The sequence below is a fragment of the Polypterus senegalus genome, chromosome 7, assembly GCF_016835505.1.
Source record: "Polypterus senegalus isolate Bchr_013 chromosome 7, ASM1683550v1, whole genome shotgun sequence".
NCBI classification, from domain to species: Eukaryota; Metazoa; Chordata; class Cladistia; order Polypteriformes; family Polypteridae; genus Polypterus; species Polypterus senegalus.
The window spans coordinates 56058375-56081907 of record NC_053160.1 but is presented as its reverse complement, the minus strand read 5'-3'; the positions used below and the strand labels follow the sequence as shown (position 1 = coordinate 56081907).

General features: G+C 36.4%; 1 protein-coding gene across 3 annotated transcripts in view; it reads right to left on the bottom strand.

The window, feature by feature from the left end:
- The window catches only part of sgtb (small glutamine-rich tetratricopeptide repeat (TPR)-containing, beta), a 57281-nt gene that overhangs the window by 17736 nt on the left and 16012 nt on the right, over nucleotides 1-23533 (bottom strand). For all 3 annotated transcript variants that reach the window (XM_039758668.1, XM_039758669.1, XM_039758670.1), the window contains 5 exons: nucleotides 19268-19343; nucleotides 13372-13471; nucleotides 11524-11628; nucleotides 7691-7829; nucleotides 4095-4157 (listed from right to left, as the gene is read on the bottom strand). In XM_039758668.1, the coding sequence (XP_039614602.1) occupies nucleotides 4095-4157; nucleotides 7691-7829; nucleotides 11524-11628; nucleotides 13372-13471; nucleotides 19268-19343 (483 nt within the window). The remainder of the gene's footprint in view (nucleotides 1-4094; nucleotides 4158-7690; nucleotides 7830-11523; nucleotides 11629-13371; nucleotides 13472-19267; nucleotides 19344-23533) is intronic.

Here is a 23533-nt window from a genome sequence, read left to right as displayed (position 1 = left end):
TAGGCGTCTGAATCAGATCTCCAAGTTCGATGCCTACCCCATGCCCGCATTGGCGACCTCCTTGGCGGCTGGAGTGCGGCTCGATATCTGACTACCCTTGACATGACAAAGGGTATTGGCAAATTCCTTTAACGGCATCCGCAAAGGAGAAAACGGCCTTTAGCACCCCTAGCGGGCACTGGCAGTACAAGGTCCTCCCATTTGGGCTGCACGGGCCCGGCGACCTTCCAGCGTCTGGTAGATAGAGTGCTGGCGCCTCACCAGTCCTATAGTGCCGCCTACCTGGATGGCGTTGTCATCTATTCCGGCACCTGGGAGGAGCATCTACTGCAGGTCGCAGCTGTCCTCCGAACACTGGCTAAAGCCGGCCTCCGCATAAACCCCGGAAGTGTTTTTGGATTAAAGGAGGCCAAATATTTAGGCTACCTCGTGGGACAAGGACAGGTGCGGCCACAGAGCTCCAAAGTGAAAGACATCTTAGAATGGCCCGTCCAGTACCAAGAAACAGGTGCAGGCTTTCTTGGGGCTTGCGGGTTACTACCGCCGGTTTGTTCCCGTTTCTCGAAGAGCAGCACCCTTGACTGACCTGACAAAAGGGCGCCCCTATCGTGGTGTGGACCGACAAAGCAGAACAGCGTTCAGTGACCTAAAGAAGGCCCTAACGTCGGCACCTGTGTTACGGACGCCCGATTTTGGGCTCCCGTTTATTCTCCAGACCGGCGCGGACACAGGCCTGGGTGCCGTGCTGAGCCAAAGCGTCGATGGTGTCGAGCACCCTGTGATGTACCTTAGCGGAAACTGATGGACCGGGAGACCCGCACGCGGCAGTGGAGAGGGAGGCCTTGGCCATTAAGTGGGCAGTGACCCACCTCCGTACTACCTGCTGGGTGCGAGTTCGCTCTGGTGACTGATCACGCTGCACTTCAGTGGATGTCCCTGCACAAAGAGTGAATCCGCGGGTCACCAGGTGGTTCCTGGACTTACAGCCGTATAAGTTCACTGTCACTTATCGGCGGGCACCCTTCAGGCCAATGCCGATGCCCTCTCTCGTATTCACGACCTCTCGGTTAGGTCCGCCCGACCTGGCGGTCCTGGGCTAAGGGGGATCGTGTCACGCACGCTGAGTAGGAGGCAGCGGATTGATTCGACAGCACCTGGGAAACCACTGCCGCCAGGGAATGGTGGGGTATTAACTTTCTCCCTCTGCTTCCTCATAGGAAAAAAGACCGTCCTGCACCATAGGCATGGATGACCGCAGTGCGATACTTCCGCCCTTCCTCCGCCATCTTGCCCTGGCGTCATCCTTCCCATCCTCCCTTGCGGTCCTTCCCGACATTCCTCCACTTCGGCTCCTCCCCAATAAAATGGCGCGGCGCCAGGAGTCGCGCATATATGAACTGTTTAGTTTATGATTTTGACCTGTTTTTGTTTTCTGTACAATATACGGGGCGGAAAACCCCAACCCTTGCTACTGTCTCTCTCGGTCCTTTACAATATATATATATATATATATATATATATATACAGTATATCCAGACTTTGCTATCCACGTTTTCTTTTATTATTTTTCACTACTGGTGTTATTGCTCTTTAATAAACACTACATTGTTTTTACTTTTCTATATTTTGTCTTCATATCTAGAGTGACTGAGGTAATAAGGTCATTTTTTAGAGCACCTGGAGCAGTAGGAAGTGCCATATGATCTGATCTGCGTCAGTTATCAAGCTGAAGATGTACATCTCTATCCAATAATGAACAATGCGTTAAAGTAAAACATTCACTAGTTGATAAATGGCCTAGATCCAGGGATGTTGAACCTTTGTATGTCTGAATATATTCTTGGAGACCAAAGGTAATATTTAGGTCTGAGATACATCTAAGACATAGCATGTTGTTCGTTCCTATGATAAGTAAGTCTCTTGGAGTACTAGGAAAAGCGGACTATACATGTGTTATTCATTCGGTACTTGTGTTGGGTAAAGTGCTAGGGAGTAACGTGCATGTGTATACATCTTTCATATGGTACTTCTATGGTTAGGGTCTGTGAGTACGAGTATAACTATGTATGTGTGTATGTGTATGTGTGGCAAGGGTGATCTAGCTCGCAGGATCCTCATTGGTTGTGGCAGTTAGAGGGTCATTTCCGGAGGGTGGCACTGGACTGCATGTCTGCCTGGGGGGTTGCCAACCAGGATCCCAAGCTGGTTCATCGTGTGTTGGGTGCGGCAACACACTGTACCAGTACATGCTCCCTGACCTGATCTGACCTCTGTGTTAATCTTAAGGTGCGACATTAGACCAACCAGGTAAAAATCTGATAAGTTCACTTATCCATGAAGAAAATTGGTAAAGGGTAAGTAGAGGGAAATATCACAATAACACAGAGTGGAAGGCAGCCAAGCACAGAATATGTTCTGGGTCCATATGCACAAAGTGCTGAATTATTCAACTTAAAATTATCTATCGAGTGCATTTATCTTGATTAAAACTATCCAAAATGTTTCCAGAGCAAGATTCCAATTGTGTGCAATCTAGCTCCAGCCTCACTGGGCCACGTTTTGGGTGTGCATCATATTAACATCGTTTTGGACAAAAATCTTTGAATACCTACCAGATAGCCTTAGTGTCTCAATCACTCCTCACCCATTAACAGTTGTGTTTGATGTACTCCCAAATGGGCTTAAAGTGGAGAAGAAAAAACAAATCATACTTGCCTAACCTCATTACTAGCAGGTAGGCTTACCTTGCTCAACTGGAAGAACCCCAACATACCAGCTTTAAGTCAGTGGGTAACTGGTGTCCTATACTATCTCAAATTGGAAAAAATCTAATTCTCACTTAGAGGATCTACACATTATTTTTTTTAAATATGGCAGGATTTAATCAATAATATTTTAGAATAATCTTCTGTATTGGGGAAAAGGATATTTTTCCTTCCTTGCTGATTCAAGGATTTGCATTGTTGGCTGGCTCAATTCTCTTTCCTTCTTTTGGGTGGGGGTTGAATTTTGGTTTTGTTATGTTTTATTTGATTGTATGGATTTTTACTGGCTTTTAATTAAAATTAATAAAAATAAAAAATGAAACTAGCATATATTACAGAAAAGGATCAATTTTTCACAATTGAGAGCGCTTTAATGTGTGTTTTAATTTTATTACTATGTTGTATTTTCTATTACAAGTGTTAAATTAACTAGCTACTTCCTCTAATTTTGCTGAGGAGATACCAGAATGTGAGTTTTGTACTGCCAAATAATATCTGCAATCATTTAAACCAAGCTTGACCCAAAAATATAGGCAGAGAGTCTAAGAGGTTACAACAGAAAAGGGTCCTCAAAAGGGAACACTTTGGACAAATTCCAAGATCAACGCATATGACACAGAAAAAAACTGGAGGTGAGACTACAATGCAGACGCCTCTGAGCAGAAAGGAAATGCTTAAGTGAACTTCTTCAGTTGCTTGTTTGATACCATTGATATAGGGATCAAAGAGCATTTTTCTCTCCTTCACTTCATAAATAAATTTTATCTGAGATTTTGTTTAATAAACAAAACAACTACAGACAACTTTATACAAGCTTTGCAAATTCTTAACATAAATATAATTTATTTTTCATCTAATGCCATTTGAGTTGAACAATACTTCTAAAATACAAAAGTATTTTTTTAAGAAGTATATGAAACATGCTATTCCAAATGCAGTAACTGAAATACAGATTTTTTTTTTTACAATTTCAGTGGTAATCAAAAAACAGGATAATCTGTATCACAGTTAAGAATATCTGCACTGCCTTTGCTCTCTACTGAAAATAATACTATATGGTAATAAACTATACCACATGTTTACCTTTAAAAATATCTGAATTTCTCATTTAGCATGGAAAACCTTTTTTAATTAATTCATATAGTACAAAATGACATACATTTACAAATTGTTTTATATTAAGTGATTGATAATTTTAGATACAAAATATAAATGACATATGTGAAATAATACAGGTGTTTTTCTTTCTGGGAGGGCAGTACTCAGTGATAATTTGTGAGCCCTTTATCTTACTTATGTAATTTTTCTGTTTATGAAACAGATACTTACCATACTTATGAAGGCAGGGTTGTTTATTAAACTTGCCATATCAAAACCCAGACCAGTCCCTGTCTGTAGAGAAAAACAAAACATAAATCTAAAAACTAGTAACAGGAAGAAAGAAATAGTGTTACCACTGAGTCACCAGATTCATAAATGTAATTAACATCCCTTCTATGCCATGGCCATTACATATGCTGTATACAATCTCCAACCCACCTAATCCAATTCAGGATTAACAGGGACTACAGGCTGTCTTGCCAGTACCGAGTGTAAGGCAGCAATGAACCTTGGATGGAACAGCAGTCTGTCACAGGGCCCATTTATGCACACATCCATGCATAGCACTTATAATCACCATCATGTACGTCTTTTACAGGAGAGAGTAAAACCAGAGCACTGTGAGAACCAGATTCAAACCCAGGACAGCAAACTTTGAAGCAGCACCATCAATCACTGTGTTTCTGTGTACTGTTCATTTAGACTATTCAAAGAAAATTCTTTTTAGCATTTTATGGAATACAGACAGATATGCAATGTTTATTTGAATTTGTTTCTAATACGATTTCAGTTCTTCAGTTTTATTCACATGGCACACAAAGATCTGGTATTATTGTTAATTAAAATGCAGACACATTATATAACAAGGAGCACAAGGACCATAACCAATTCAATCTATGTCTATTCCTCTGAAACTAGTACACTCTATTATAAAGCATGTCATAGACTGAACATTTTAATAAGTAAGGGTTTATCATTATCACTTCCCGTAAGATGAGTCATTTTGAACGCTGGTGTCTTCATCCAGGAAGCCTTGGATCTAATGGCATGTACCTTACATGGACACCGTAAGCTGGACCTGCCGCTATATTTGGACAGATCTTATAATCTTAATGCCACCTGCTATCGACAGCAGCATCTCTTCATTATTGAAGCCAGAAGTTCTTATGTGTGTTTGGGGGATTGTTGCTTGTTTTTATTATTATTACTATTATTATTATTATTATTATTATTATTATTATTATTTTAGTTCTCTTGAGCTTTTTATTTCCCCTTAGAGACAAATGAAGTATATGTAATCTAATCTAACCTAAATTAATCATGAGTGTTGAAATGTTAATACGGTACAGAGGGGTATGCTGGTACCTCATTGATTCAAAATCATCAGCTTAAATCCCATACTCAGTTGTTGCATGTGTGCAGTTCAAATTTTAATTGACAACTGTAAATTAGCTCTGTATGAGTGTGTACCTGGGTGAACCCTGTGATGGACTGGTGCCCTGTTCAGGGATGTTTTCTGCCTTGAACCCAGAGTTGCAAGGAAAGGCTCCAACCCAACCAACAACCCTGAATTGTTTTGGGATTAATAAGGTGAAACTACACCTAAACAACATGAACAACAACAACCCGACTGCAACACAACAGTGTGTAGTACAGGATGCTGTATGGTTACACACAAAGTGACATAGTAACAATTTAGAACTGTCATACAAGGAAGAACATACAGACTCCACACACAGAGTAACCAGGCATAACATTCAAACCCAGAGTGGCATATCTGTAAAGCAGCAATACCGACACAGGCTTAAGTTTGAAATTAACTGAATCTTTAAGAGCTTGGAATTGTATTACCTTATATTTCCCACACTATTACTGGTAAAGGTGGGTGTTACGAGCTCAGGTACACAGTAACACTTAACAACTTTTTTGCACTAACAGAAGATAACAGGAAGGAATTCACTATTCACAATGTGATTTCATGCATTCACACAAGGTTTGAGGCTGCTTCAATAACTTTACATGAGGCTGCACAAAAACACCATTCGGTGGGACTCACTGTACCAGTGCAGTTTAACACAGTCCAGAATGTTGTGATATTTCACTGTATACGTTTTTACAGTAGCCTATATATAGCTAAGTTTGCCATCAGCATTCACCTGATTAGCTGACAATGTATAACTAGTGAATTACAAACAAACAATGCTAACAGAAATTTGTAACTTCCAGGGAAAGTTCATTGGTACTTCTTCATTGAAGACCTAATCACTACATTTCCCAAACGTGACACCACATCTGTGTGTTTGGTTATTAGACAATTCTAAGGAAGACAAACATTTTGAAAGGTAAGGAAGGTATATTCAATAAATCATGATACTGGAGATTAGCGAAGTGTTGTATGCTGATAAGCACATGCAAGTTGGAATTTCACTGTACCCGGTACAAATGACAGTACAGTAATGACCCTATAAACCTTTATCACTTTTAATGTAGTTAAAAGAAAAGAAAATGTACAGAGTAGAGTTTGTCTTGAATGGACTACACTTAAGTGGATACTGTGCCTTTTAAAAAAAAAAAGACTACATGGGATACTTGAGTCAATTAAACTAGACAGATTCATTTTTCTTCCCTTTATCAAAAATGTTCTAATAAGTTTATTACAGAGTTTGTTTTAACATTCTGTTATGTACGATTAGTGTTTTAGTGATCTTGTGTTGTAATGTTATCTTTGACAATGATCATAATGAAAGTACTATGTACTGTAAATGTAAAGTAAATTACTGACACTTCACTTCTGGCATCCATTTATTTTTTTCTGATAAAATTACTTTTTACAAAAAATAAAAATCATCTAAAGTGAAAACATGTTTTTTTGTTGCACAGGTCAGTAGCAACAATATTTTGACTTTCAGGAAAATGTCTTAATGACGATCATCTTAATCTTAAGACAAGCTATTGCATACATTTTAGCATTGACATATGATGAAGATTTTATTTCAGTACGACAGAGAGAAACACTTATAACTCAAACTGTAAGATTCCAACAACTGCCAATTGACATTTCAATAAACTAGATGTGAAAGAAAAAAAACATTAAAGAAAGAACTACTATTCTGCCATAGATGTCCACTCCAGGACCAGACATTAAAGTAGTTAAAGAAACCACTAAAAGTTATCATCCCATCCTTTTGCACCTTTTTGGTTTTATGTTTAATTTTCAAATACTGTATGTTAGTGTTAGCCCATGATGACCTGTCAAGATAGATAGATAGATAGATAGATAGATAGATAGATAGATAGATAGATAGATATGAAAATATGTAATATAATTATACTAGAATATTGGAATACTGATAAAATTATACTATTGAATCGAAAATTTCTTTTTGACTACTTTATTAATATACTGGCATCAGACTACACAAGGCAATAATAATTTTAAATATGGTCTAAAAAACGACAGCAGACACAAAGTAATGCGTATACCACAAAAAATAAATACCATTAGATTCATTTTTCTACAGTTCTTGTATTGAATGCATTATATAGGAGCAATTAAAAGTTTAAAAACACTGCATAGCAGATTATAAAGCAAATTGCAGAAAGTCAAACTAATTCAGTATTCCTGTATTCCTATATAAAAGTTAAGCCCACATTCCCATCTTAGTCCAAGCAATTTGTTGAAACAATGTCATTAATTTTCTATTTTGATTTGGCAGTTCAATACAAAGTAAAATTATATATAAAAAATCATATATTGGTACTGTGCTTTTGATTACCACTCTAATTTTCAACCATTTCCATTGAAGGACAACTTAACAACTCACCGGGCTGGAGGCTTCCTTCTGTTTCTGCTCAGCAACTTTTAAATTTGATTTGTAGGTGTCATTATCAGGATCCAGAACAAGTGCTTTTTTGAAATAAGTGATAGCATCTGTATATTTATTCATTGCAGTCAGTGCCAGCCTAAGATAACAAAATAAATCACCTTAATAATTAACATATTTATAGTGAATGCAAAATTAAACTAAAATAAGCCTAACAATGTTTAAGATATCAAAACACTTGGAGTAGCTGGCAAATACATTTTCTGTGTGAAAAAAAACTTTATATCTTAGTTATCAAAACAAACACTCAATCAATGCTCAAATTTGATTTTTAAATTGAAATTATAAATCTATGCAGTCCTGTAGGTGTAAGGCAAAAAAAATCCATTAGAATGAATTAGTAACTCGTTCTAATAATTTATTTTTATCTTTTTCCCTGATTCTTTATCTTATTTCAGTAGCTATTTATTTTTCCTGGTATGCACTTTGGTGAACCAGTTCAGATTGGTAACGCATCCAGGGCTGGTTCCTGCCAAGTACTTAATGCTGCTGGGACATGCTCAAGTTTCAAATGATACTAAATTTGAGTTAAGCAGATTTAGAAAATGGATAGATGAATTGCATATACATGCATTTAAAGCCCTAAGGATGGTGTTCAAGAACATTAAACATGTTTAGCTAAACTGTGAATGTATTGTTTGATCCACAACCAAAAGAAATTCTAGATGGTTGTAGAGCTTCTAGGGCCCCAATCTCACAACTCTTTTCCAAAACATTTTTACAGCTTTTGGAAATAACACATTATGAGCCATCTGATTGCACATTTTTGATAAATTCTGTGAAGCATTCATCTTTTTTTTGTATATATTAAATTTACCTATGAGGGCCAGTTCAAAAATGCCTTTGAATGTTTTAGACATTTGTTAATGTCTTCAACTGATTAAATACATTGAAAGTTTTGTTTTCCTTTTGGCTATGTCAGTGTTTGTTTGACTTACTTTGTCTTATAATTATAAATGTTTGTTTTATAGAAATATATTTTTTGTGTTGGAATGCCATTTTGAAAGCAATAAAAATAAAAAGGTACAATTTCAGAACTCAAATCTTGTGAAACTGCAAACATTTAGTGGAACAAAATACACAAATAAATGCACAATGTTCCTGCCTTGCACCTAGTGCTTTCTTCTTTCTGACAGGTTCTCGCTCTATAAGACCTATGGAGAACTTGGTTCTGGTAATACATGGAGAAAATATCGCATGGTGATTTGCTATCTATGCCCGGGATACCCAGAACTTCAGAGCAGACTGATTTATGTGGGTGACTAGCAAACATTCAAAAGTACTTGTTCAGTCAAACATTCAGGTTTGTTAAGAAACAGGAGCAACTACTGGTGGAAGTTTGTTCTTTGAGATTTTGGTAATGAAGTTCCTCTGTTTTATTTTAAATAAGTGTCACATGATAAAATACAACAGCAGCTTGTGTGATAGGCGCTATACAAGTTTAGTCATGGTAAGAAAACTGCTCCATTAACTGCAATTAATGAAATAAACTAAAATGAATTTACCGCTGTGTATTTATTTCTTAAGTGCATTAATGTAGCCGTGCATTATATAGTATAACCTTTCGTTGTTAGGTAAAAGAATTGTATTAGCGTGGGAAATTACCTATGCTAAAACCTTGATCTTCCAATTACTAAATTTTCACTTTTGGTCCTATATAAATTGAAGATACTGTTTTATCTGTAACACACCTTTTTGCAGATGATAATGTTCTTTACACTCTGTCAAATTCATTTCAAATGGATGACAATTCTATACTTAGATTTAAGCGCTAGACAAAAAGTCCAGAATTTATCATTGGCCAGGACAGCAATTATTTTATTCCTTCCCGTGATGAGACATGTTAAGGTTCCATGGCAGTGTGCTAGCTTTAATTAGTTAAAAACAGTATGATTCTAAAGGGACTGGTACAGTTAAGGAGCTTGAGTGGCACGGAGTGTTCAGTGTGGAGGCATTGTTTAATTGGTCATTTGATCAACATCAGCACTTCAAGGAAAGTAATTAGAAGGTGGCACCTCCACACGAGTATAAAGAGCCCAACTAGAACAGAACAGGAAGGAAAAAGTAAAAAGGTCGCTGGGTGTCAAAGGTAAAATTGAAGGAGGACAATCTGGGAGGCACCTGTCTTACTGATTATCTGTAGAGAGCAAGGCAGAGGGCTAAGTGATAGCTCCAAGATAGGTGAAAATGCTCTTGTCATCAAGGGATACAGACTACCGAAATTGATGGAAGGAAGAAGTTCCGATGTCGCAGCACCCAAGGATATGCATGACGCCATGGCAACTGTGGGTAACAGTGAAGGTAGAAGTTTGGGTCCACGAGTACCAGAAGTGATGGATCATGAGGATGCAACGTGCTACAACTGAGGGATTTCCCAAGGTCCTGATGAGAACGAGTCAAAAGAAAAATAAGGCGTGACAAAGAGTTTACCTCTCCCATATGCATTTTAACTTATTTACTGGATTATTTATTCATTTTTTTCCTATGATGCTTTGTATTTTGTTTTGGATTTGGAGCAATTTGTAAAAATAAAAGCACACAGCACTTTAACCTATCCATGCTGTGTGTTATGCATCCTTATTGCCCAAAACATTCTCAGACATGTCTATCAACAACCTAGGTTCAATGGTGTTATGCCAGCTGCTTACATGCATATATTTCTAAGCAATGTATAACATAAAGCTGCACAAACATTCAGAAGTGGGTGCAGTGCACAACACGAGGAAATTAATGTAGCAAATATGAAGACAGTAATAAAGACACAACAGAAATTCCAATTTGGACAACCCACGTACGTATGGAATACAGATTTTATTTATTTATTTATTTATTTATTTTCTCACCCTACTTTTGCAGTTACAGGTGTATGAGCTATGTACCCATCCACTGTCACAGCCTTCTTTCCACAAACCACAAGACAAGCTGTTATGGCAAGTCCCAATTATTAAACACAAATGAATATGCTAAAAATAAAATTAAAAGCATCCCCTAAAAGTTGGGTCACTTATTTAATATAAATTCATGATCATTTCTCTTCACCAAGGAATTTTAGTACATATGATACATGTCTACGAAATTATTAAGGTTTAATGAAGACAACATACAGTATATGCTGACATGATGCACATGTTCTTAAATGGCAGAAAGAACATTAGTCTGCAAGAAGAGCTATTGAAAAGAGATTTAAATACCTAGAATCAGTATTAATGTAAAATTAATAAAATGCCTAAAATGTAAAATATAAAATTGGATGCAGCGATACTGAGTGCAGTGTGGCTGTAACAATTTTAAGAAGATATCAGGAGTTGTGTGACTGAAGATTTAAGGCAAAGGTTAAAGTTAAGGTGCTTACAATACCTGTAAGACCAATAATGATGTGTGAAGCTGACAAATAAAGAAGCACAGGAGAAGTTGGATGTGGCAGCAATGAGAATCTTTTGATGGATGTACAGAATTACAAAGGAGGACAGATTGAGACAGAGTACAGGTAAGTAGGTGTTAAAGTTGAATGGACATGTGACAAGGGGAAACAATGAATAAAGAAAAGAAGATCTGAAGGAAAGGGGGTCTGACTGGAGAGGAGGTGAAGGGTTGAGCTGTATGGAGAGTGTAGATCAGGTACATCCATCCCCACATTTAATTGAGAAGAGATGAAGAGAAAGAAGATATAAAATGCTTAGAAATGGTGTTCATCAAAACACTATGTAAAATATTTACTAATGAATGAAAACGCAAAACAAGAAGCTAAACTGACAGGTAATTTCTTAACTCACCCCATCCGTCCATATGCTTTGCTGTAGGTTGGGTCAATTTCAATTGCCCTCTCACAGTCACTTCTTGCTTCAGTGTAGTTTCCCAGTTTGCTGTGAGCTGCAGCTCTACAAACAAGAGTATATAAATATTTAGAAAATGCTATCACAAATATGCAATTATCTAATACTAGATTATATTGAAGATTTTTATTATTTATGTGTTGAAATATTTTGGAACTTTGGCCTCTAGGTGTCAAAAACATTACTTGCTGTTTTCCCTATCTCCACATGGAATAATAAAATGACAAGGAATACTGCAGTGCAATCCAAGATAAACAGCTTAATGTTTTCTACAGTACTGGCTTGTTTTTTCAAAACAATGTCTAAGTGGAAATGTTTTTTCTATGTCTAACCATAATTCAAGGTAACATATTAAATGCAGTATCTAAACTTTCACTATGGTATTTTTTTAATATTTACCCAAAATTACCTCTTAACCAGTTTCCAGTTGTTCACCATAGCCATTCGTTTACTTGCTTAATTGGCACATTTACAAGACAAAAGAGGTTGACGGAGAGGTGCGAAGGGATTTGAGGTGGGCCAGATTTACAAGTTTTTTTGTAGGCTCTGATAATTCTAGTGTTAAACTTAGTGATGGAGAAGTTATATGATTGCTTGTGCTTACTCAAGCAAATTTTTAATACAATTTTTTCATGTAATTACTTCCCTTAATTTTTCTAGTGAATAAAAACAAATGTTTTCATTTAGAAAATATAGTTAGCACAATGAGTAAAAAGTGATGCTGTCTCTCAGATTCAGCATCCAGATTTTAAATCTTGTATGAGGACTAGTGATGATACAATACCGGACCTTTTGTAATCAGTACCAATACCAGTGAAATTTTATGATACTTGATACTTTTCAATATTATGGCAAAACAGAAATTATATTTGATGGCATTTTATTAAAGCTGTTCTATTCTGTAATACAATATAAAATATACAAATACCAACATTAACAACAGCTTTAAAATACTGGTATTTCTATCAAGAAGTTATCCAACTATCGTTTAATTAAACAAGTATTGGCATTCATACAGTAAATATGAAAATGCAATGCCAGGCTTGAAATTTAATGTGTGGCAGAAGAGGGGATGAAGGTGTAACAAAAAATAGGGGGAGATTTCAGTTAAGTTTATAAAGAATGATATCATTAAGAACTACCTAATTTATCTTAAGCATGTTCATATATCTACATTTATTCTGACATTTACTGTCCAGTAAATAAAATATACTGCTTAAAATCTATAATAAATATAAAAGTTCAAACCATTATTATATCGGTACTGTTGAATTAGTGAATTGGGCAAAGATTCAGGAGTTTAAAGCAGGGGGTATGAGAAAAATGACACTCTAGAGGCACTGTTATACAGTCAAATATTTTAAATATATGTATGTTAAGGAAATGTGAGTTTTTGTTAATATTCATAGAGAAAACAAGTTTATATTATTATTTTGTAATCTTTCTACTTTTGTAAACAGATATCTTCAATTTTTAGCAGCACAAGTGTCTGTGTGCATGTATGTATGGATTGTTTTTATACCATCACCCAACCTGTTTAATTTTTTTCAATATGACCCTGCATGTTCTTCTCTTCTTTATGGTGACTTTTTCACAGACTTTGGTTTACTCCAACTCCTCAAAAGAATGTCCATCTAGAAAAATGGTGACTTTAAATAAACTACATATCTGGCTGTATTTGAGTGCATTTTTATGAATCCCTTAAAGAACAGTTCCCAGTCATCTGGTTTCATATCCACTACAACTCTAATTAGGATAGCAGCATTCCACAATGAACATGTTTTTTACCTGTTACAGTAATAAACTGCATTCTTCAGGTCTAGGTCTATAGCTTTGGTGTAACATTCAACTGCAGAGGTGTAATTCTCTTCCTTCATATGATTATTTCCTATAAAAGCAACAAATACAGCTTTAAGAAATATTGCAAATTTATTTTTCCCCCTTAATTTATTCCACTGAAAAAAAACACAGTTTTTAACTGTAACACCCCACCTATCTTTTAAAAAGATCACTTTACACAGACCTGCTAATTTAATGTAGGTTTATTTGTTACTGAGCTAAGGTATAGATGCTTTTGAAAAGGTTGTCTTAGAGTAGTACTGTATATTTAAAGACATGGGACATTTATGTAAAAAAGCTTTGTGTGATGTAATTTATAAAAGGCTTAAGTAATACAGAGCAGAATGGCAAAAAAAAATCAAATGGATGGAAAGATGTATTATAGTGTATCTGTTAGTCACCTGGTGCAAAACTGTTTCAAAAATAAATATCTAAAAATTATTTGTGGCAAGACGTCCAAAAATCTGACTATATTCTTCTAGCCTTTGATTACTTCCAGGATTCAGACTGGTTCCCAGGACTCCAGGGAACAATTACCTAGAATCTTTCTAACTTACTCAGATGTATTTTAACTCTCAAATCCCTGCACCTGTATAACAGGCCAGATCTACCCCAGGTCAATAATTAGTAATAAGTAACATGGAGCCATGTATCAGACATAAAGTCTCACTGCTCTCAACTATTGGACAAGCTAAACACAGACATCACCTTGTTTGTTTTGGCTTCCAGAATGCCCTAAATAACTAAGGGCACTGACTCCCCTATTGATGACAAATATCTACGAAGTATGAGGCTCATGATATATTTGAGGATGATACAGCTACTGTAATTCTTTTTTTAGACCGAAAATCCAACATGCTAGGTAAATTGTGGTTTCTACCCTGGCAGTATCAGGCATAAGGCAGAAATCAACTCTGGACAGGGCATCATGCCATTGCAGAAAACACAATCACTCTTACTGGCCTATTTAGCTTCTAGGCTCTGCAACTTTGAATAAGGCAAACTAATTGACTTAATTTGTTATTTCCAGCTAAATTTCATTAACTTAACTGGCTTTTGCAGATTGTAGTCAAGATTTCATTAAAAAGTGCAATTACCATCGAAGCACAGGGCTTTCTTAAAAAAATACATGGTTATACGCACCTAATAAGCTCAGAAGGGATGTACAAATAGAAAATATTCAAGTGTATATAGGAGAGACATAGTTAAGGGTCTTGTTTAAAAAGTGAAATGCCTCCAAAACTTTTTTTGTTGTTTGGCATTATGATAAATTATCTGGGCGTCTTTTTTTGTTTATCTACGAATTCAAATATGGTCACTGTCTGTGTGAAAATTCACATTCTTCCCATATTTGTAAATTGTCTTTCTATACGTACTTCAGGTTTCCCCTACATCTCAAAGACTGCATCTACATACACGCCCAACACAGGAAAATTGTACTATAAGTAATCTGGTTAAGGCAGAAATCTGGTTTCTTAAAACCCCACTTATGGAGTCTTCCCATGGCAAAACACCGATGTCATTAAACCGTGCAGGAAAGAGTTAAGCCCATACATGAACCTTAATGAAACTGATCAGAAACAGAGACAAATGTAATAATTTTCTTGTGTTGTATGAATATATATAGTCCATCATATCATGTGAAGTAAATCACAATCATCCCTTTTTACATTCCTGACTAAAGCCAGGTTTAGGTTGTTAATTTAAATTTAGCAATTTAAGAAATATTGAGATAGATTATTCCAAGCACGAGAAGGAATAATAGAATCACCCAAACATTTGCCTTAGTAAATTGATCTTTTTGGATGCTTACAACATTTTCCACCTGTGCAGGAAGAAAGTATGACACTGCAATGGACATACACAGACTACAAAATCATAAACTGTAACCAAGTTAAGGGATCACATGGCCAAATATTCGTGCAGAAATCTATGCATATAGTATTTAGACTATATTGGTAATAGATATCTCTATTTTTTAATCCTAAAACGCCGCTGCGTGGAGGCTTGTGTTGCTTTGGACGTGCTCTGTCTCTGAGTATGTCAGAGGACCGGGACTGTGTGAAGTGGGGTCCAGCCTCACGTGGGGAGGCAAAATGGGAGGGTGGGGGAGTTAAAGGGAGGAGAGAAAGAGAGCAGGCTCTATCTATACCTAATCTATTCTTTTAATCTTTATAATTATAACTACCAATGTAATAATAGGCTGCATGGCAATAACTCTTGGGGAAATAGGAAATTAAGGCTGAAGCTGTCTCACTTCCAGTTAAGACTATAAAATGACATCAAAAACTCAGAATCAATGTCTCCATGATGGGACAGTTAACTTCGTGAGCTGGAATGTTAAAGGCCTGAATCACGAATTAAAGAGAAAGAAAGTACTCTCTCACCTAACAGGTCTAAACGCTAAAATAGCATTTTTACAGGAGACCCACTTACTAAGCAAGGATCAGTTCCGGCTGCAAAAACTTATCAGACCCATGGAGGTTTTTAAACCCAAACTTAAAAACATATTCTTTCTACTCACCAGTACATCATTGCTACTCAAGAATTGATTATTTCTTTATAGATAATAATTTCTTGCCTTAAATCTAGCAACTACGATGCTATTGTTACTTCTGATCATGCACCTCTGATCTTGGAGCTAAAGCTCTTAAAGCTTCTTAAGAGGACAGATTATCTCATATCTTTCCCACAGAAATAAATTAGAAACCAAGAAAGTAGCAGAGATAAAACACGAAATTGCTAGAATAGATGAAGAACATGCCAGACTACCAAGCAAGGTTCTACATAGGAAAAAGCAGGCTCTGCATTCAGAACTAAACCTCTTGACAACTAAAGAAACTGAACAACTAATTTCTAAATCCAGACATCATTACTATGAACATGGAGAGAAAACTAATAAGCTATTAGCTCAACAAATCCACAAGCAAGAAGTCCGTAACGCAATCCCAGTAATCACCAACATGAACGGAGACAAAATCATCGACCACAAAAATATAATGCACACATTCAGAGACTACTATAAATCCTTATATACTACTGAGTTTAAAGAAGACAATATACAATCTAATGTATTTCTGGATACATTACAGATACCACAAATAGACACTTTTAGTGCAGAGGAACTCGATAAACCTCTGGTATTATCAGAATTACTAGATGCTATAAAGTCAGTTCAAGGCGGGAAAGCAGCAGGCCCTGACGGCTACCCTGCAGAATTTTATAAGAATTTCTCCGCTCAGCTAGCTCCCCTCCTATTAGTAACATTTACAGAAGCCAGAGACAATCAAACTGTTCCTCAAACTTTTTGCCAAGCACTAATCACCGTTTTTCCAAAACAAAATAAAGACTTATTACAATGTGCATCATACAGACCAATTTCACTTCTGAATAATGACGTTAAAATACTCTCATAAATCATACCTAGAAGGATGGAGAAATTGCTCCCCTCGATAATATCACAAGATCAAACTGGATTTATCAAGGGCCAACACTTATCTTCAAATCTTCAACGCCTGTTTAATGTAATATACTCAACAACTAAATCAAACACCCCAGAAATATTGTTATCATTGGATGCAGAAAAAACATTTGACATGGTTGAATGGAAATACGTTTTTACTACATTGGAGAAATTTGGATTTGGCCTGAACATTTGTGCATGGATCTAATTACTGTATACCAATCCAGAAGCTTCAGTTTGTATCAACAACATTTGTTCAGACTACTTTAAACTAGAACGTGGTACTAGACAAGGATGCCCCTTTGTCACTGGTAGTGTTTGCAATCGCCATTGAACCACTGGCAATACATTGTTGAAATACTGATCAGATAAAGGGGATTATCAGAGAAGGACTGGAACAGAAAATTTTAATATATGCAGATAATATGGTACTGTATGTATCAGACCCACAAAATTCTGTGCCTGCAGTCTTAACAGCACTCACAGAATTTCAAAGGATCTCTGGTCTCAGAATTAATCTGAATAAAAGTATACTCTTTCCAGTGAATTCTCAAGCATACAATATTAGATCAGATACCCTACCTTTTATCATTGCAGAACAGTTTAAATACCTCGGGGTAAACATCACAAGTAAACATAAAGCTCTTTATTAACAAAATTTCGCCGTCTGCATGGAAAAAATTAAGCAAGACTTGCATAGATGATCAACCCTTCATCTCACTCTAGCTGGAAGAATTAACACTGTTAAGATTAATATTCTTCACAAGCTCCTTTTTTTGTTTCAAAACATCCCAATATACAATCATTTTTTAAGCAATTAGATTAAAAAATAACCTAATTTATCTGGAACTTAAAACATCCACGTATCCAAAGAGCGACCCAACAAATACCTAAGGCAGAAGGCGGCATAGCTCTACCTAACTTCCAGTTTTACTACTGGGCAGCAAATATACAAGTGATAAAAACCTGGACACAAATAGAAGAACATACACAGGCTTGGTCCGCAATAGAAGTAAAATCCTGCAGTACTTTATATTCCCTCCTCTGTGCCCCAATAAACACAAGTTATCGTCAATACTGTATACTAATAACCCAATTGTACTTCACTCACTTAGAATATGGAACCAATGTAGAAAACATTTTAAGATGGAGAAGCTTTTATCTGTGGTACCTCTGCAAGAGAACCACCTCTTTCAACCTTCGTGAACATATGCAGTTTTTAATATCTCTATTGGCTTATCAAACTTATTCATTTAGGTATGTCTACAAGCCTTAAATTTTACGCCATTTGCCTTGCTCTTTCTCTCAGGGGTGGGGGTCGACTTGTTCTTAATTTTAGCTTTTGTAAAAATTGATTGATTTGTAAGGAATGATTGTAATAAAATTAATAACATTTAAAAAAAAAAAAATGAAATCTATGTATGTTAACCTGGTTTCTCAGAGACCAACAACCCGGTTTGACATGGCATTTTAGAATCCTGATTTCTGTGAATAACCGGGTTATTAAAAAGCACACTTAGAGAAATGCATGTTAGGTTAACTAGCATATCTAGATTTATCTGGTGTGTTGTGTGTATGGGTATATGGAATTGTGCTTTCCTGTGCGGTGTTATCTCATCCAAAGGTGTTTCCTGCCTTGCACTTGATAATGCTGAAATAGCTTCCCACTCCTTATAGCCCTGGATTAAACTGGAATAAATGGATTTAGAAAATGAATGGCTAAAAAGGCTACTTATATTTATAAAAGTTCTATTTATTTATATTATTAATATACTGTAAATTCAGATACACTGAGAAATACTGTACTTTTGAAATTTATAATCATAGTGTGGAAGAAAACATTAAACATAATGTTATGACTTATATGACTTGTTTATAATTAGTACTTAGGTTCTTTTGGCGGTGTGCATAATGATTTTGTTCCTCTATTTTTTCATCCTCTTCATCTATGGTTTTTGTTGATGTTGACTTTGCTTCTAGGCTCTTTAAGGGAAGTATGGGAGGTGGCTTTGTGGGAAGGGTACTAGGTGCCACTTGGGATATACTTACATTTTCTCTTTTTCAATTAACATTCTATTACTCTATGTTAAATTCCTTGAATCAATAAAAAATTGGTCACAAAAATAATCACATCAGTAAACAGCAGATATTGAAAACTCCTGAATGCTTCTAAAACTAAACATATTGTACAGTATGAATGGTAACTCAATTCATTTTTAAAAGTCCATTATTATAATTTTTCTTGAACTTTGAAAAAAACTTTCTCCCTCAAAACCAATCTCACAGGTTTGCGACGATGGACTAAAAACCTCTGAACTTTAATTTAACTACAGTATACACTATTAAACACCAAACAATAAATGCTACTCGTTTTGCATGTACCTTCATTCTTCAGCTGCTCAGCTTTTTCTGCATCTTCTGGAGAGGGAGAAATTTTTGCATTCGACAGACTGTCAATCTGGTAAAATATTAAAATAAAAAAATATATAATAACAAGCCATTACAATGACAAAAAATGTAATGCAGACAGCTTATAGAATGTATTTGTACAGACTATGTTATACCATGTCAACTATTCTCCATTTACACAGCTTTCTTCAAAAAATATTTTTAAGAAAAAAAGAAACTCACTGTTAACATTCAATTACTTCTACCAAAACACATAAAATAATAAGGGAGCGGGCGGAGTGAATCAACAGACAGCTGCCTAACAGCTACATGCTAGTATATTCAATTATTAATCAACTCTGCAGCTCCTGTGAGGAGTTTCCTGTGCAATACCCACACACATGTTGGGTTTTTGTCCCCTGATACTCCCAATCATCATCACATTCCCAAAAGCATGCAAGGTATGTTGACTGCTAAGGATATGAGCACAGGTTTCTGAGTGAATGTGCTTCACCAAGCTTTAATCCTAATCCGGGTTTGGTTCCAGCCTTGAATAACTCTAGCCCAACCCAATTTTTACTGTATGCACAACATTAGCTAAAAAACAAAGGGAAAGCATTAAAATATAAAAATAGACTATTAACATAGAGAAAATCAAAAAGCCATTTCATTATGAGTATTACATGATCTAAACATAAATGTGATCTCTTAAAATTACTCATTACATGCAAAACTATTGTATAGTGTCAACTTAGATGTAATAACATTTTTCGAAACTAATTATTTTAAAAATGTAACAGTAAGAAAAGCTATAACATAGCAAAACAATGGCTAAGAAATTTAATTATGAGTAACATGAGCATTAAAGGTTAATTTAACTTCTTAATATTTACATATCCATTTACTGTTTTCTGCTTGATCTAATCAAAAAACTGCAGCTCCCACTCTACAATGTACCAAATGTAGAAGGATTTGGGAAAACATATTTATAAACAGCTACTGTATTTATATTTATTTGTGTACTAGAAGTAATACACCCCCGCCACATGAGGTTACAATAAGTCAACACTTCTACTGCATGTCATTAAATACAACCAAAGGAGGCTGGCATCAGGATGAGCATCTGGCCTTAAAAATTAGTCCTCCATTATCCCTTTGATAAGATATAAAGATGACAGCTACAAAGAATGGGCTCAGTACACCATATAGTATCCTGTGGGCACCAAGACCTGAATATACCAAACAGAAACAGAGCCAAACCACAGGCAGATGAAACCCACATTATGATGATTCCAGTCCAGATGCACTGTGGGAACACCAGCTTGGTGGCAAGGGAGATGAATGACATGCAGTGAGTAAGAGGTGTGAAGGACATAGTATAAGGATTGCAACTTGTATTACTGGGAACATGATGGGAAAAGTGGATGAAGTGGTGGAATTGCAGACAAGAAGGAGAGTAAATGTGTGTTGCAATACAGAGGATGCAATGAAGACAGAGATGAGTTTTGGGTTTGATGAAAATAATGTCTACGGTTATACTGGAAAGGGTAGCTTTAATGGGAAGCAACTTGCACCGGCATGTTGGAACCAGTGCTGATAATTAAGTGTAAGTTCACTTTTGCTTCAGTAGCAGGAATGTTAAGGGTGAGGAGATTCTAGACTTTGATATTGAAATGGAAAAGGTTGTGTGCAACACCATATTTAAAAAGGAAGAAAAAAGTTGGTAACATTTGAATCAATTTATTGGTGAAGAAACTTGTATACTGAAGCATGATGAAAAATGTGGAGGTGGAGAAGATTGTGTTGATTGTGTATCACAACATCTCTTGGTTGTAAGGGTGTCTTTTAGTCAAAGGCATGAAAATAGTGAAGAGCAAGTTCAAAGAGAGAGAAATAAATTTCCACAAATGTTGTTAACAAGAGATATTCAAAGTATCAGGTGTGAAAGGCAAGTAGGAAACTATGAATAATGCACTGAAAAAAGTTGAAGTGAAGTAGAACAGCTGTTCCAACTAGAGCTATGTCTCACTAGAAACACCACTTGGTAGATACGAGACACCTCTGCCACGTTGTTGCATTTTGTCGGATTATTCAGCGCTGCTTCCACGTAGAGATACGTGCAAGGCCTCATTTTATTCAGTGGAACCTGCTGTAAGTACTGATATGTAATTTGTTTATTTTTGTGTGCTCAATCCAGTACACAAAAGAAAGAGTGATCAACTGGAATGCTTGTCATACTGAGTGGCCAAGCTGTTAGAGCAAGAAAAGAAAGAGGCTGAAAGAGTTCTAAAGAAAAATATCATGGAACTGATGACAGTTAAAAAAAATTAGATCATCACCTTAAAAATTCTTGGAGTCACCATTAGGGTTACATGGCATACTGTGTAGGAGGAAAACAGGCATGCCAGAAGAGATGGGGAAAAATACACTATCCAGACGGAAGGCCAGAGTGACAACAAATTGGCCAATGGAGTGTAGAAATAACTTTTTGTCCGGATGGCAGAAGATAATGGGTGGACCAGAGGAAGCTGAGATTCGGGAAATGTTCCATCTCCCATATACAAAGTGACAGTGGTCCTTATATGGGAACCCAGATGTGACAGCTGCAGGGGTGCTTGGGATATGGAGTACGTATTTTGCAACAGAAGTTGCTGGACCCCAGTACTTTTATTATGGCCTGGAAGTGCTTCCTGGAAAATGTGGCATGACACTGGAAGCATTCCCTGGTCTGACATAAAAGGAAGCCCACTGCCACACATGGACGAGTCAGAGTTGGGAAGACAGCTGTAGGATGGTAGGAGGAGGATTTGTCAGTTTATTGTATTGATTTATTACATTGCTGCAAGAAGGTGTCTAAAGGTACAGTTTGGGAATAAATATACTTTATTCTGTTAACGTGTGGTATATTACTTGGTCTATGGTTGTAGCTCTCTGGTTCCCTCTGGTGATCACAACTGGTAATGAAAAATTACAGAAAAACCAAATTTTTAAAACAGCATGGTTACCAGCATTTTGGGAATTTAGGTGCCAGAGGTAAACAGTAGTTTTGAAAGACCTTATGCTCAGCTTTTCATTCTTCTGCTCTCTGATACGCTGTAGACTCTGTGGGGGACAAATGTTTGTTATGGGTCATATGATAATGTTGTAAGTATTGCAAAGGTCCATATGTGAATTTTGAGCCGAATGATATGCCTGCCACTATTTATTGTACTTTTTATTGAGGCAGTATGTGAAATAACGGCACTGATTCATCACAGAGAGCTTTAATTTCTGTGGTACAAAAATATGTTTTTCTCAACTCCCATCTCACAACATTCAGTCCAAAAAGACAGACAGAAAATACAAGTGTAAGAAAGGGATAGAGAATAGGAACTCACAGACAAGCTCGTGAGGTGAAGAGACTATGGAGCTAGAATGACAAAGAAGGAAAACAATTTCCAACATAGCAGACCTAGACAATTTGTTTTCCATGAGGCCTGTTGTGCTGCTTACCTGTTTGCATTTAAATTGCATTTTGTCTGAATGCTGTATACATCTAAAAGGCAAATTATATACAGGTCACTTACAGTTTTGCAATAAATCCTGTGACCAGCATCTTTATTGCTGCAGTTAAAAAGTCAGAGTTCCGTGAAAATCAGATTTTAAATAACTTAGTTGACAGCCTATAATCAACATTTATTACTTAAATGTAATCTGTTCAGTAAGAAGCATCACCTCCCACATCAAAATTAATAACAAGGCACTTAGCAAAGTAGATGGATGTAGAATGTAGCCGAGCTCACAATATTATAGTACAAAGAGGGACACAAAAGTCCAGCGTGGAAAAGCGAACATATAGACACATATATGAATTTATTTATATATGTATATATGGATGTATGTCTCCCTATTGAGTTAGTTTTATAAATGTTGTTGTGGACTGCTTATGATCATTCCTCTCAGAAGTGAACACAGCACTAAACACTTTTTTTATTTAAAAAGTGACATTAACATTTGCAGTGTTTTGAGGTAATGACAAGGAGACAGCAATTAGTTCTTAAGAATGTTACTTTCACCTGTAATCAGCACATTAACATGACACAAAGGTAATTTGCCTCAGTTCCTTAATGAATTTCCTTCTTTTTCTATACAGTGAATGCATGATTGGGCAGCACGGTACCGCAGTGGTAGTGCTGCTGCTTCGCAGTTAGGAGACCTGGGTTTGCTTCCCGGGTCCTCCCTGCGTGGAGTTTGCATGTTCTCCCTGTGTCTGCATGGGTT